Below are 16,624 nucleotides of genomic sequence, written 5' to 3' on the forward strand. Positions count from 1 at the left end.
CACATTTCGGAAGTTTAATGCAAAGTGGACATTTTAATATATTTTAAGAAACACAAAGTATTAACCTTACTGGTCATAAATCACATCAGTGGGCTCAGTTGTATCACTTTTCCACACACTTTGTTTGATAAACAGTAAGTAATACCTATTACCACACACAGACACTCAGCATCTAGTTTGTACATCCTGTTATGCAAGTGGTAGGAGGTACATAGATCTGTGTGTGGGTGTTTACAGCATTTCTCATACTCACTTTGGACCATGGCAGCTTCCAAATCATCATAAAAAGCTACCTGTGATTGAGAAATCAAGATTCCACATTTACTTAACTGGTGAAAGCAATGTTTACTACTTCACTACTTTATGTTGCTGTGGATAGCAGCGTCTGCTAAATGAAAAAAGTAAATCTTCAGTCAGTTAAAATGATACCCAAGTGAGAAAGACAGCCTTTAAAAAGTATTCGGACATGGACCAAGTGAGGAAAAAAGCACTTAAAAAGTATTCTCATATGGCCCACATATTACATTTTTGTAACGTCCCCTTGCTCTTGTTTCAAGCACAGTGCAGAGATAGGTAAACCTCACAGGCTTTGCCCTGGTAGCACCTGAGGTAAAAGTCACCCTTACATATAAATCTAGGATTAGAACATCTCACCCAAAGCAATGTTCCCATAAAGGGAGATTTGGGGCAATATCTGATTCTGGATCAGTATATTAGGGGGTAAAATATACCTACCCTTCTCTGAGCAACATGAGATGTGTTTACTGCAGCAGAAGCTGGGCAAGGCGAAAATGGCCCAGGTTCTCACACGCTTTAAGCCAGCGTTGCACATTAGCTGGAGTGGAGGAGGGAGGGCCTGTTTGGAGGATGCAACAATAGCAGGCAATATCAGCCAATGAGAACTCTGGCCCAGCAAGCCAGGGGCTGCGGCCGAGAGCACTGTTGAGGGCACGAAGGACTGCCGCCCGCTCCTTGGTGCTACCTTCGACCAGCTGAAAAAATGCAGTGTCCACCCAGCTGTCCACCAATGTGGCCAGTGCAGGGTCGCTGGGATAGGGGGCCAGGAGGCGAAACAGGAAGCGTGCCACATTGGATTCGCCCTCTATTGGGCACATGTTCTGGATGCTAAACTTCATCTGAAGCTTGGGTACTAGGGTGACAAAGACAAGAGGCATAAGACAATTAATAAGAGAAGATTATCTAATATTGATTTTAGTGATAATCTAAAAAGTTAAACATTATCCCAAATGTTAACAATTAAATCAATTCAATGTTGTTAGCATGCGTCAGACCCTGTCCCCTAAAAAGTCAAATCATTTCAATTTAAACCTCACTGACCTCACCCATTCAATATTCTCTCCCCATCTGTTCCACCACATTGCTCTACAATCCTTCTCTTTTATCCAGGGTTTCCATTAGGAAAGTGAGTCAATGTAACTAACATGTCATTCTTGTAATAAAGCAACTAATACAGTAAAATCTGAAAATGCTATTTCAGGGAAATCGCCATTCCAAACAGGGCACTTAATGTGAGAAATTCCATATTAAAGAGATGATTATTTCTTTAAGCAACATACAAGATGTGTGAACCTAAGGACAACCAATCTGGAAAATATGTACAGTATCTCACAAAAGTGAGTATACCCCTCACATTTTTGTAAATATTTGATTATATTTTCATGTGACAACCCTGAAGAAATGACACTTTGCTACAATGTAAAGTAGTGAGTGTACAGCTTGTATAACAGTGTAAATTTGCTGTCCCCTCAAAATAACACAACACACAGCCATTAATGTCTAAACCACTGGCAACAAAAGTGAGTACACCCCAAAGTGACCTGCTGCATACTTAATAACATTCAGGTATGCAGCAGGTCATGGGGGGGGGGGGGGGGGTGCACTGCTCAGTTTAAATGGGCTGGAGTTGGTTGTTGCCTTACAATTGTCTGGAAAAACAATGATTAGTCTGCGAGGTGGGGCTTTTCAAATGGAAAAAAATATTTCAGAACAACAAACATAATTGTGGTTTCCCTTCAATTGTGACCATCAAAATATTTTACCAAACATTTACATGGAATTGTAGTAAAGTGACTGGGTTTTTCCTTTTTTCACCAAAGAAAACTGGTAATCATGTGCTAATGTAAACCATGTCCTCACCATCTTTCCATATAAGAGTAAAGCCCAGCTGGAAGCGCTGGCGAAGGTAGCTGTCTGCATGACGTAGCCCCAGGCAGGAGAGAAGCTGTGTGGGAACAGCAGACACTGAAGAGTGCACATGGACGCTGGAGAGCACACGGTACTGCTGACAGAGCATTGCATGGAGCACAAGCAGCGTAAGGGGTGGCTGCGCCGGGTTGGCATTGATCACAATGTCACGGAGGGCACCAAGATCCTTGAGGGAATAGAAAAATGGTGAGGTACTCTAGAGTTAGACTTATATTTAGTACCACAATTTCCATTTGCATAACACCAACAACATTTCAGATTTGTTTGAAGGCTTGTTAGTCCCTTCCCACCCTCAACCAAGAAAAAAAATTCCCCCTCACCTTGCCCAATAGGGTGTCCAGGTCTGAGGTTCCTCTGAAGGCTGTGGTTACAGGGCTCTGGGAGAGAGTGGTCACTGTCAGGTCCACATCAGCATCAGGTGTGGTCACGGTTTTAGCCAGGCCGTCCACAGCTGCCTTCAGCTCATAGAGCCTACGCATAATTTCATCCTGACGTGCCTCGAGGGCTCTAACTACAGGGTGCTCGTCTGTTCCTTTGTTCTAAAAGCAGGGATGGAGAGCAATGGTAAATGAACATAATGTATTTTAAGTCTCTCTCACATCGATGGCCATGCTTGATTTTATACTGATGCCGACATCACACACCAGAATAGGTTTTACTGATTTGGTTTCTTTACAGTGAAATCTAGAATGGTTCTTTGGTCCATATAAACAATTCTGTTTGTGGCAAGAATGTTATACAATAATTTAAATTGAACCATTTGTAGTGTTTAATCAAGTGTTGTGTGTCATTGAACAAGTAACATGGAATCAGAAAATAAAATAGATCTCTTCTCAGCTGTTGTGCAACCTGTGCTGGGAGAGTAACCATTTCAGAAACGGATACATTTTCCTATGCCTGTTTATTTTATAAGTTAAATTATAGTGCAATGACAATTAATGTAAAATGAAAAAATAAATAATGATAATAATCAATGTTTATTTATTATGCTGTCGACAGCCGTCTTTTAAATTAGGCTACTGTAGCGTTCGGTGAACGGGCGTGTTTCTTTAACAATAATAGTTGTGTATAACAAAATCTACCTGATAAAAGCCTGTTACTGTATACCCATGGATGTAATAAGAAACCAGAAAAAGGCATGCTTTCATTTGTCTTTTTTATTATTAATTTCTTTACTCAAAATGCTAGCGCCAAAGCGGCCACGACATTTTACGTAAGAAGAGATTGTTTCTGTGTCGTTTGATGATACGAGGTTAGAAATGCTCTTGCGCTTTATAACGATAACAATATCGAGGTGAGTAAGAAATAAACCGTGGCTATTACTTGTGTTGTCAATACTTTATGCTGTGAAATGTTGGTCATGTATTTTAGACGAGAACAACAACCCTGTCGTAATAACTTGATAGACAAGCACATCAGCTTAGGCACAAATGGTTGCTTGCTTGGTCTTGTAATGTAAAGCGTTGCAATAGCTGTGTAGCCGGCTGACAAGTTGGTTGTTTTCTCGCGTTTTTTCCGATTTCATTCAAATATGGAAAATGCCATTGCGAACTAGACAACTAATTGTCCGGTTTGTTTCATCTGTCAAACTAACAAAGTTGTCTCCCGGCAAATGTTTCGCTTCCGCAACAAGCTGTCACTTTCAATAGCTAGCCAAAAATCAGTAAAATGTTGTTTCTCGCTCACGACATTGTCAGTTGATCGCAATCATGTCCTGCATCTGCCAAAAGATGTACGTCACATAGTTCCCCGTATCATTTAAAAATTTGTATGGCTTGAGATTTGGCTTGTGCTTACTTTATTATGACCACATTAGCAGTACAGACCTAACATGACTGCTGGCTCAATATTGTCGCATGAATCGATTTATGCAAACTTAGACGTTCGTTCTATTGATTATTATATTATATTTAAAAAATAATATTATTCCAAGTTACATTAATGTGTTGTCAAATTAAAGAAGAAGAGTATGTGGTCTTTAAAAGTTAACTTGTAATTTGGTTTGGGGTTTTGTGCTATGTCTGTTTGAAATGTGTGAGAAAATGATTTATTTTGAGAATTTTCAGTAATCAACAGCAGCATTCTAGAATTCTACTGGGGTCTAAAGGGTTAAATTTAGAAAGTCATTTCAAATTGAGAGGTTCTTTTTTATTAGGGGTTGCTCATGGGGATTAGCTAAATATTGTCCTTTCAAGTATATAGCCTATTATTTAAGGACTTCTTTAGCACTTCAGTAAGTATCATGATTCAATTGTGATATCATGATGAATCATGATGTATAGAATCGTAACATGTATTGTGATAAATATTGTATCACAAGGTACTTGCCAATATAAACCCCTAGTAACTTGACTGTTAAGAACCACATTTACAGTCATGATTTTGGAATTTCTGCTACTTCGGATTTTGCGGATACTTACTCTGGAAATAATTGTATAGATACATGTTCTTGCTACCTAGGTATACTTGAACTTAGCTAGCCAGTTAAGAGAGAATTGCATTGTGGGTTTGTACTCCTGTAACGCATTTTACAGGTGGCTTTTACACAGGTTGCTATAAGACTGCTAAATGATGCACGTTAAACACATCAGATCTTGTCTATTATTATAATACTAAATATATCTATTTAGTACTTCCCATTTACAAATTATTGGTAATATTTATATATACCCAAATCGACTCCCATTAAATACTTTTCCACTAATTACCTACAATGCATTCTGCAAAGTTTTGATGTCCAGGTTAGGAATCCATTGGACATCAAAATATGTCCAGTAGAGCTCCATAAGCATAATGCCAGCAACACCAGAGATTCAGCAGCAACAATAAGATTTACGGTTTTTGCCTTCAAAATAAAAGTCAGCAGCAAAACACAATGTGTCACAAATAAATTTGGAACTTTGCATAGTGTATATTGTAAAGAAATGTTAAAAGGAACATGAGAAAAATATATAAACTAAAGAGAAATACTGTTGAAATAATATTTAAATAAGACGGTGGAGCACATAGAAAAATGGTTAGAGATTATGTACATTATTTTTGAGAACATTTAATATTTTCTTAACAAAATGAGAAACCCTTATTTATATATTATCATTTTTGAAAATTTGCTGGTGGTCATTTGGTGTAAACGGGTACTGTGATAAATCCAGCAACAGGATTTTCCAACTCTCCTTAGCCCTCAATGCAATACACTTAGTGTACTGTACAGGTGCTGGTCATATAATTAGAATATCATCAAAAAGTTGATTTCAGTAATTCCATTCAAAAAGTGAAACGTGTATAATGTATACATTCATTCCACACACTGATATATTTCAAGTGTTTATTTCTTTTAATATTGATGATTATAACTGACAACTAATGAAAACCCCAAATTCAGTATCTCAGAAAATTTGAATATTGTGAAAAGGTTCAATATTGAAGACACCTGGTGCCACACTCTAGTCAGCTAATTAACCCAAAACACCGGCAAAGGCCTTTAAATGGTCTCTCAGTCTAGTTCTGTAGGCAACACATTCATGGGGAAGACTTGACAGCTGTCCAAAAGACGACCATTGACACCTTGCACAAGGAGGGCAAGACACAAAAGGTCATAGCTAAAGAGGCTGGCTGTTCACAGAGCTGTGCCCAAGCACATTAATAGAGAGGCGAAGGGAAGGGAAAGATGTGGTAGAAAAAAAGTATACAAACAATAGCGATAACCGCACCCTGGAGAGGATTGTGAAACAAAACCCATTCAAAAATGTGGGGGAGATTCACAAAGAGTGGACTGCAGCTGGAGTCAGTGCTTCAAGAACCACCACGCACAGACGTATGCAAGACATGGGTTTCAGCTGTCGCATTCCTTGTGTCATGCCACTCTTGAACAAGACACAGCGTCAGAAGCGTCTCGCCTGGGCTAAAGACAAAAAGGACTGGACTGCTGCTGAGTTATGTTCTGATGAAAGTACATTTTGCATTTCCTTTGGAAATCAAGGTCCCAGAGTTTGGAGGAAGAGAGGAGAGGCACAGAATCCACGTTGCTTGAAGTCCAGTGTAAAGTCTCCACAGTTAGTGATGGTTTGGGGTGCCATGTCATCTGCTGGTGTTGGTCCATTGTGTTTTCTGATGCCTAAGGTCAACGCAGCAGTCTACCGGGAAGTTTTAGAGCACTTCATTCTTCCTGCTGCTGACCAACTTTACGGAGATGCAGATTTCATTTTCCAACAGGACTTGACACCTGCACACAGTGCCAAACCAGTACCTGGTTTAAGGACCATGGTATCCCTGTTCTTAATTGGCCAGCAAACTCGCCTGACCGTAACCCTATAGAAAATCTATGGGGTATTGTGAAGAGGAAGATGCGATACGCCAGACCCAACAATGCAGAAGAGCTGAAGGCCACTATCAGAGCAACCTGGGCTCTCATAACACCTGAGCAGTGCCACAGACTGATCAACTCTATGCCACGCCGCATTGCTGCAGTAATTCAGGCAAAAGGAGCCCCAACTAAGTATTGAGTGCTGTACATGCTCATACTTTTTAGTTGGCCAACATTTCTAAAAATCATTTTTTTGTATTGGTCTTAAGTAATATTCTAATTTTCCTGAGATACTGAATTTGGGACTTTCATTAGTTGTCAGTTATAATCATCACAATTAAAGAAATAAACATTTGAAATATATAAGTCTGTGTGTGTAATGAATGAATATAATATACACGTTTCACTTTTTGAATGGAATTACTGAAATAAATTAACTTTTTGATGATATTCTAATTTTATGACCAGCACCTGTATATGGGATAAACATTGCAGCATACAGGAAAAACTATTCTACATGCCACAGTGAATGTACTGCAGGAAATACTCGAGTGTGTAGAGTCAAAATATGCTGGAAAAACATGGGCCACTATGTAATTGCAATTGTTGCTGGTATTTTACTATGCCCATACCATTGGTCACAATGTAAATCAATCTATATGAAATACATATTGCCCTACACAGCTGTATTTTTCCAAAAACAATAGAACTTCTGTTTCAACATATGTTGTCTTTTAACTATTTTCAATTAAATACAGGAATAAATGATTTGCACAACATTGCATTCTGTTTATTTGCATTTTACACAGCCTCCTAACTTTTTTGGAAACTTTTTATTTGGGTTGTACTAACTTATAGATTAGAGTATCATATTGGGGGGAAAAGAGTTGGAATAGTGTTACTGGATATAGCATGCAGTGCCCCTCCAAAATCCCTTTCATTTAGACACTCCACTGCTTATTTTCTGCAAAACATTCACTGCATTTTGTAGAATAGTATTTGCACTATAAAGCATTATCCATTCCAGATATCATTGGCAGGATTTTTGTTATGTTTTTAAACTGAAGTTGCATGGAAATGTCTCTTAAATATGAGCAAATATGAATCAGTGTTAATGTTTAGAGAAGTATATTGTCTTAAACAATGAATATACAGTATTCTCTTCAGGTGACTTCTACTAATACGTTGGCCACTTTTATTTAGAAATCTTCCAAATATTCGTGACCCGGAAATTATATTTTTTTATGTCGCTCGTAAATGTAAAACACTAGTCTTAGGCAAAGCTTGTCACCGAAATAATAAAGTATACAACGAACATATCTGGTGTTAGCAACGCCAGGCTTCTTGTTTCGATAAGCAAGTCTATGGGAACCAGTAGCATGAAATTGTCTGCATCTACCGATGTAAATATTCCTGCTAAATGACTAAATATTAATGTAACTAGCGTATTGCATCATCCAAATTAGAGCTTCAAGGTGGTGCTATAAGTCCTTACTATCAAAGTAACGTTAGCTAATAGCTTCTTTTTTTAAGTATGTGTTATTAGCTAGCTAAGTAGTCGATTAGTGAGACTAGATTGACCATTTAGGGACTGAATGCAATAAATTAACATTACCTGAAGCGCATGTTCCGAGCAGCAACTTGCACTTTCCTGCACGTGGATATTCGGCAACTTGTACATGCAGGTTGGCAAATCAATCTTTATGTCACCCCCAATGACGGGCTTTACCTGGTACATTGGCATGTTGTCGGGTGGTTAGTGACCTCCAAAAGACAAAACAAAACCCAATATCCAAGTAACAGCTGACTTCTGGAGACCTTTTCGGAACACAGCTCGGAGAAAGAAACGGGCAACAATAACTAATAAGTACTTCCAGGTCACCGATGTTTACTTCAGAATAACAGTTTCATCATTCTTACGACAAACTGTTAACTTGTTGACTTTATTACAGGTGCTAGCTCAAATGTTTCGGTGAGAATAACAGTAACAATCTACATCACTACAGTATATTTTAGAGTCCAAAAGCTTAGGGAATAAATTGTATAACAATTAAATTATAATATTTTCAAATGCAATAGATTGTTGAGGATAGTGCTGAAGACTGCAATTAATAAGTGGCAGGTGGCTATTTTAGAGATACAGTATAGAAAAAGATACATTTTCTATAAAAAGTCAAATGTCACTGACATAGACATAACTAAAAATACTGAACTATTTCACAGGAGGGAGGTCAGTCTATTTTATATACCCCCAAAGCCTCTCGTAATAGTTAGCAATCCATTTCCAAGAACACTGACCACAAAACAAAGACCTAAGAACATATTAAATAAGTCAGCATGTTTTTTTATGGATGCCCTCAAACAAACTTATTCACTTCAATAGTCTCTAGTAAACATTGTTTACTAAAACATTGGTTTATTTAGTGACTGAGATTCTTAAAACCAGTTAAACACAGAGGGGAAGAGAAAGCAGACAAGGAGTTAACTCCCAGAATCTCTGTCTGTCTTCCATCTGCTTCCACAGTACTTCCTGGTTGGTCTATAATGTTTAAACGTGTATTGACTATGGTTATGCTAATTAGCATAATTAGTGTGAATTAACCCTGTAACAGTTTCTCTTTAAGTTTAAGCTTGAGAGATCAAAACCAACTCTGGTAATATGTTTATGGTATCCCAATTTGAAATGTGTAAATGTTCATCAGCTATGACTGCATTAATTAGCGAAATTTGCATAATTAGTTACTCGACCCTCTAAAGGCATGTTCCCACTGCACCTTAGCCTAGGGCTAAGAGCTTCCTAAGCCCTGGGATAGGGCCTTCTAGACATTGACTCTACTAACAGCTGCGTCTGTTTTGGTCCTTTCACTCTGCAAACTTTTGCAGTTTAATACCTGCCAAATCTTAGCGAAGTAGTTATTGCAGCTTTCTGTGGACGTGAATCTAGCAAATAAGTCGAAAGAATCAAGGTTGACTAACGTTTTTCTCTTTCTTTGCGTAGTTTTAACAGAGTTGTCCAAGCAAATACCGACAGGGTGGGCATCTCATCAACCGATGTCAAGTCGTTAATTACATCGCTGTAGCGTAACATTGATCATTTCTTGTCACTAATGTAGGCTACGGTAAGATTATTTGCATGCGGGAGAGAACGTAACATTTGTAGCTTATAGAATGTAAAATGGTATTGTGTCGTATTTATCTGTTAGCCCAGGGCTAAGGAATACAAGTGTGAATCCTTAGCCTAGGGTTAAAACTTTGCCCAGGGTTAACAAACTCGTGTGAACAAAGGCTAAGCTAGCCCAGGGCTTACGACAAAGCAGGTGGATAAAACACGTGCGCTGGAGGACCTATACAGAGTAATTGATGTAATTGAGGACGCTCACCCTGAAGCAGCTTTTATTGTTGCTGTTGACTTCATTAGGGCAAATGTGAGGAAAGTTTTGCCAAAATACCACCAGCACATTAACTTTAATACCCGTGGGGATCAGACTCTTGACCATTGTTATACAAAAATATGGAACAGCCACAAACCCCTCCCCCACCCAGGCTCACACGTACATTCTTCTACTCCCAACCTACAGACAACGTCTAAAATAGGATAAACCGTTTTTTTCGGCAGTTCAACATTGGAATGAGGAACCCATTACCACTCTCCAGGACTGCTTTGAAACAACAGATTGGCAGATTTTCTGTGTTGCAGCAGATGGGGACATTGATGAATACGTAGACTGTCTCAGCATCTCAAAGTGCATCGATGATGTCATCCCGAGGGAAAATATTCAGACTTTCTCTAACCAAAGCCCTGGGTTAACAGTACTGTCCGTGTTATGCTCAGAGCACAGTCCTCAGCTTATAGTTCCGGGGACCTGGAGGTTTTGAGGAGGTGCAGGTATGACCTACGGAAGGCCATCGGAGATGCAAAAACAGACAAGTTGGAGTCTAACTACCACAGCCCTGACAGCATGTTGTGTGGACTGCAACACATCCCTCCCCGACGAACACAACACCTATGCCCGGTTGGAGGCGACCAACACCATTCCTTCTGGAAGGCTTGCTGAGGACCAGGATGACTGCACTCTGTCCCTAGCCACGGGACTGCAAGGCCCTCCAAAGGGTGGTAAAGTCTGCGGAGCGCATCATCGGCTGCCTTCTCCCCTCCGTGCTAGACATCTACCACACACTATGCCTTAGGAAAGCAAGAGACATCATAAAAGACTACAGCCACCCAGGCAATGGTCTGTTCACACTGCTGCTGTCGGGTAGACGTTACCGGAGCGTTAGGACGCACTTCCAGACTCAAAAACAAGTGTGAGTGAGTCTGGCAATAAGGTTTCTCAACCAGCAACAATGATTTATGATCATGTTGATCACATGAGGACTTCAAATGCTCTGATGACTTTCTGTGCGCATTCAATGTACGTTAGCAAATTTTAATATACCATTTATAGGCACCATTAAACATTTATATTCCCATCATTCTGGTACAGGTTGATCTTAGTTTAATCTGTCCAAAAAATGCTGTTCCAGTACTGGGCTGGCTTTTTTAGATGTTTTTATTTTTTCTAATCTGGCCTCTTTTCTTGAGGCTTATGGACGGTTTGCACCTTGTGGTGAACCCTCTGTATTTGCTCTTGTGAAGTCTTCTCTTTATGGTAGACTTGGATAATGATATGCTTACCTCCTGGACAGTGTTCTTCGCGTGGCTGAATGTTGTTAAGGGGTTTTTCCTTTACCATGGAAAGGATCCTATGATCATCCACCACTGTTGTCTTCTGTGGACATCCAGGCCTTTTTGTGTTACAGAGCTCACCAATGTATTTTTTTTCTCAGTCACTCCTAATGTTCCTGCTATCTGTTTGATGGATTTTTTTTTTTTGCAGCCTAAGGATGGTCTGTATCATTGCCATTGATAGCTCCTTTCACTGCATGTTTTGGGTTCACAGCAACAGCTTCTAAATGCAAGTGCCACACCTGGAATCAACTCCAGACCTTTTACCTGCTTAATTGATGAAGAAATAACGAAGGAATAGCCCACACCTGTCCATGAAACAGCTTTTTAGTCAATTGTCCAATTACTTTTGGTCTCCTAAAAATGAGGGGCTTTGTGTTAAAGAGCTGTAATTCCTAAACACTCTCTCCAATTTGGACGTGAATGCCCTCAAATTAAAGCGAGAGACACTTTTTGTCCATACTCATTATTTAACAGTAACTTTAATATAATTTGTTAAACAGACAAAATAACAAAACTTGTGTCACTGACCTGTTATTTCTGGACCTAACTATACTTTTATCTGTCTAAAACGCTCTTCTCATGTTGCATGAGAAGAGCATGCCCATTCTACAACCCATTCTACAACACGCAAAGTACAAGCGTGACAAATGCAGGAAAATCCAGTCTAGAGATCCAGCAAAAAAAACGACATAAAGATTTGGTGGACATCAGGCCTTACCTTGGAAATAATGGATGACGCAACAGGATGAGGCATAGGCGAGTCCTCTTTTAACTTAAATGTAGTTTTTTGGTTTAACTTTTTGTAGTCTGCATGTGTGCAGTTCTGTATTACGTCATTATTCGGTACCCCATCTATTTATCCTAAAGACAAGACATCCAACTGGTTCCATGTGTATCAGGAATTTAATGTTCATTCTCACTCCTGGCCAATCAGAAACAAGTATTCAAAATAAATAATTTGATATAATAAAATGTCAGTCCTTACACCCACAGCTCTGTGTATGTGTTGGTGATTGGGTAAATGTTTCCAGGCACATCTTTTTTTACTGCTTTTTATCCAAAGGTGCCTAGGTGGCATGGAGGACCAAAGCCAAAATTAGAAATAAATAAATATATGCACATAGACAAATATAAATAATTGTAAAATTATAACATTTATATTTCCTTTCAATTAATAAAAGAATGTGGTGGCAGATTCAAGTTTTATGATTTACTGCAGTAATGTTTGTGAGTAGCATCAAAAAGCGTGAATCCCTGAATGGACTCATTCAAGACTACAATTTACTGTGTAACCTTATACAGCTGATGCATAACCTAAGTACGACTGCTCTCTACTGGTGAGAAGGACTGCCCAAACAGATGCAGCGAGACAACATACACCCTATTAAAATTGTCCTTTACCGAGAGTCATCTACCAACCTGTAATTGGATCTCAAACTTAACTGTTACACTGAAATTGTTACCTGTAGGAACATAATGATTAGGTGGAGGTTATCACACTCTGTCAACACCGCTCATACAACCAAAAAACATGGGCCCTTTAAAATGACCTCCGTTGACTAATGACTAACCAGTCAAATGGTGTAGTGCATAGTTGTCATTTTTCTGATTCTGCTGCCTGCTCATTTTTAAAGGTCCTGATGATGCCTGTCTTTGAGTGCACAGAAATACTTCACAGCAGTGCTTTTCTTTCAGATTGAGGTAGTCTACTGTGCTACTATGCCCAAACATGCATTGCCACTAATGCACTTCATGTTTTACATGCCTCAATGTCAACCTACTGTACAATCCTTGTACAGACACCTGTTCTCACTCACCTTTTCTCAGGAAAAAAAAACGCCTCCACTGGCCCTGGCATATGAATGGCATGACACTTTTTGTTTTATTTCACCTTTTTTACCAGCAAGTTCCATTGAGTTCAGAGGTCACAGTAGCGCAATGGTCGCAATAAAATCTCTCAACTGAAAGCATCAAACACCCTTAAACACCATTAGGAGTATCTAAACATCATTAAAGGCTATATGCCTAACACTATCAAAAAGTTTGCATGCCAGCATATTACACATAAAACCCTAAGGTGTTTTATTACTCATGTATTTCTAGTTGGTGAAATGTTACTAATGACTTAATATGTTCATGTGACACAGACTTTTACACATTTTTTAAATAGAATTCAGAGTGTTCACCAGTGCAGGTTGATATTTTGATTCATTTTTTATAATGCATTTTTTTTTGCATGTACATTGACTGATTTATATGCATTTGTTCAGTAAATACACGCTGCAATATTTGAAGAAATAATAAAAGGAAGTATAATAAAAGTTATAAGACATTTTGCAACATGACTTTCTGGCCACTGTACTCCCCCTATACACGGTCTGTTTCATTTACAGATTGCCTGCATTTTTTGACTCTGATAAATTATTCAGGTTTACAGTATAGGCAAGAAGGATAAACAGAAGGCACTGTAGGTGTTTACATTTTCAGGTGGCAGTCTTATCATGACTTATTATTTAATACTCATAATTTACAACAATGTGGATGTGAAGTACCTCAAACTGTCATGACAGCTGCAATAAACCTTCGAGTTGATTTCACTCCTGGCTCAGAGTCTGTCACATCATCCTAAAACCTACTCTGAACTGGGAGTTTTTTATGTCATACAACAGTTTTAACATAATTCCTCTGACAAAATTTTTATAAAAGTGGCTTTCACAACCCTTTTTCAGCTGGACCAAAGGTGTAGTCTTATGTCATGAATCAACTGAGCCAGCTGACTTATCATAGAAATCCACACAGTGGATGATCCATGACGTGTGTATTATTCAACACAAAAGAGAGTGTTCTCTCACAGTTTTTAACAAGGCAGGACTTAAGCCTAGTGATAAAAAATGCAATCCTGTTGGCTGTTGCATTATACATTGGATCCTTCACGGAGATCATTGAGCCCATAGAGTCATTCCAACACGCTGGCTTAAACTTTTATGACATTCATCCCCATATAGAAAGGTATCAAGTGACTTACACACACTAGATTGGTTCCTAGTAGAGACAAAGAACACAACACAACAAAGAAAATATGTCATTCAAGATGTTGCACAGCACAGCCTGAATAACCAGCGAGTAGGGCATTTGGACAGTGCAGGGGGTTATTGCGTCTTGAACATCCACCTTCATGGGTATCTATGGGTATTACCTATTTCATTCCCAACGGTTTCCGCATCAGCATGAAGGATGGGGTGCACATTAAAGTTTCAGATAGACTTAATCAGTAAGGTGAGCTTGACACTCTTTTCTTGGATTTTTGGTGACAATGACCAGACGGCATCAATTATGGAACTGTCCCAGCGGGCAAAAGTACAATAAAAATGTAAGAAATACAGAAAGGTAAGAAATACTTACAAACGTTGAAATACAAATACATTTTAAAGATGTTACAAATACACATTTTCTGGACATTAATCTCAGATCCATTTTCACAGACTTTTGATGTATATTCAGCTAAATAACTAAAATGTACTTGTAGGTTTCATGATTCTGGGTAGAATTTGAAGCATTTTGATTGAAGAGCCATTTCACATATATTCACAAATTATTAGTGTAGAACATTTTGCTCCATTTTGAAAGACTGCTTTTTATCACAATGCATTGGATGGTGCCGGGACAGAGCGAGTTCATACCTTGGTTGGTAGAGCGTAGCGCTTACATTGGCAGTTTTGTGGGTTAGATACCCTCGGAGGGCCCGTACTAGAAATGGATGCACTCACTACTATAAGTCACTCTGCATAAGAACATCTGCTAAATCAAAACATGTGACTCTATGGGGTTCTAGCATCACTCTTAAAGCTGGCCCAGCAGACCGGAAGGTCCAGGGAAGAGGTATCTGGAGGGGTTGGAGGTATTGACGGACAATGTGTTAGTCAGCCTACAGATAAAAGGTTGCCATGATGTGAGATAGGCGCGAGCGTACAGAAGTGGATGAGCAGTTCAGGGCCGTCTACAAGTGTTATAAGCAGTGTTGTATGCAATCACCTTATTTCATTACACTTATATTTGTTTTTAATAGATTTCTATTTAGGAAATTGCACAAATTGGATGAACAAATTATTTTGTAGAAAATGAGTAGGTGACCAACAGGAGGGCCTTTTAACATCTTATGGGTAGTGTTTATGCCACACTCTAAGGTAATTTGTGATAAAAATAACATTGCAAATCTTTACTTTTGTGAACTTGTCGGATTCATCTCCCCACACTAAGTTTATTTCTATTAATATCTTTGCCATCCATTTCTCTGTTACATGTTTTAATCATTAAACAGTGTTGTTGTCACCAGTGCAGGTTATTGGTGTTTGGCTTGCGTTCAGACCCGATCTACAATGTTGAGTTACAGTTGACTGCATGTTTGGGTTATTTCCAAAGAAGGTCTCTTTTAGGTGACGACTGGGAAGCAAACCACCTCTGTGAAAGGCTCCATTATTTTTATGTCATTTTATGCTTTATTGGACAGCGATGAAAGACGGAAGAGAGTTTTTGCTGAAGGAGCAGTTGGTTGATTTCGAACCCGGTATATGTGCACTGGAGAAAGCAATTTAGTGGGTCTAGGAGTAGGCTCTGAGACTCAGAATGCCCACCGCTAATATATGTGTAACATGAAAAGGGTATGGCAGATTTAATTTATATTTCTGCAGTCTCAACAAATGAGGGATTTTGGCAATATACCTTTTCAGTCAGGAAAAACAACATGTACGTAACTAGTTAATAAATGTAATTAGAAAGCAGCTTCAGCACCACATACAGCACAATACACACTGCAATGCAGCCTCTGTCTGCTCCTGCAGCTGACAAGGAAGAGGTGAGAGACAAGGTACACCAGTCTCACAACCACATGCTGAATTTGGAACTAGCTGATTATTATTTTGTTTAACAGCTGCAGCAGGTCTGGAACTTGGCCCTACCCAAGTGCATTATTTAAAACACGGGCCTTTTCCAGCCATACTGAAATTCAGATCTCTACTGTTATAATGGATAGCCTATAACCTTCTGAAGTAGTGTTGTACAATCCTTTATTTCAACAGATACACTATAACAAAAGTTACTGACTGAGAAATATATATATTCTTTCTTTATTTTTTTTGCCTTTTCAGAGGTCATAATAGAGATCTGGCTTAGAAGAGCAGCTCAATAAAAAAACACACAGTAAGATTAACTTGAAACATATTTTAAACATTTCAGTGCAAGTGAAATACATAGACATTTTATTTTAAAGGAAAATGGTGGCCTTATATTGTTTATAGCATTGATAAAAGCCTATGAAAATATTTGTACTTACTCTCAAACACTAATTTTGACAAGTTGGAAATAAGAGT

The 16,624-nt window shown here is 38.7% G+C and overlaps 1 protein-coding gene across 3 annotated transcripts; it reads right to left on the reverse strand.

Moving 5' to 3' along the window:
- On the reverse strand, window positions 1-8,393 carry aimp2 (aminoacyl tRNA synthetase complex interacting multifunctional protein 2). Of its 3 annotated transcripts, XM_010874235.4 has the most exons (5): window positions 8,145-8,393; window positions 2,547-2,765; window positions 2,158-2,392; window positions 736-1,150; window positions 1-293 (listed from the first exon to the last, which is right to left on the reverse strand). In XM_010874235.4, the coding sequence occupies exons 1-4, from the start codon at window positions 8,271-8,273 to the stop codon at window positions 762-764; spliced, it is 972 nt and encodes a 323-aa protein (XP_010872537.2). In that variant the 5' UTR covers window positions 8,274-8,393; the 3' UTR covers window positions 1-293; window positions 736-761. The 3 variants fall into 3 exon arrangements, with proteins under 3 accessions (XP_010872537.2, XP_010872538.2, XP_010872536.2); XM_010874236.3 differs by having other exon boundaries at window positions 1-1,150; window positions 8,259-8,393; XM_010874234.3 differs by having other exon boundaries at window positions 1-1,150.
- Window positions 8,394-16,624: the final 8,231 nt, after the last annotated feature.

The sequence above is a fragment of the Esox lucius genome, chromosome 11 (genome assembly GCF_011004845.1).
Source record: "Esox lucius isolate fEsoLuc1 chromosome 11, fEsoLuc1.pri, whole genome shotgun sequence".
NCBI lineage: Eukaryota > Metazoa > Chordata > Actinopteri > Esociformes > Esocidae > Esox > Esox lucius.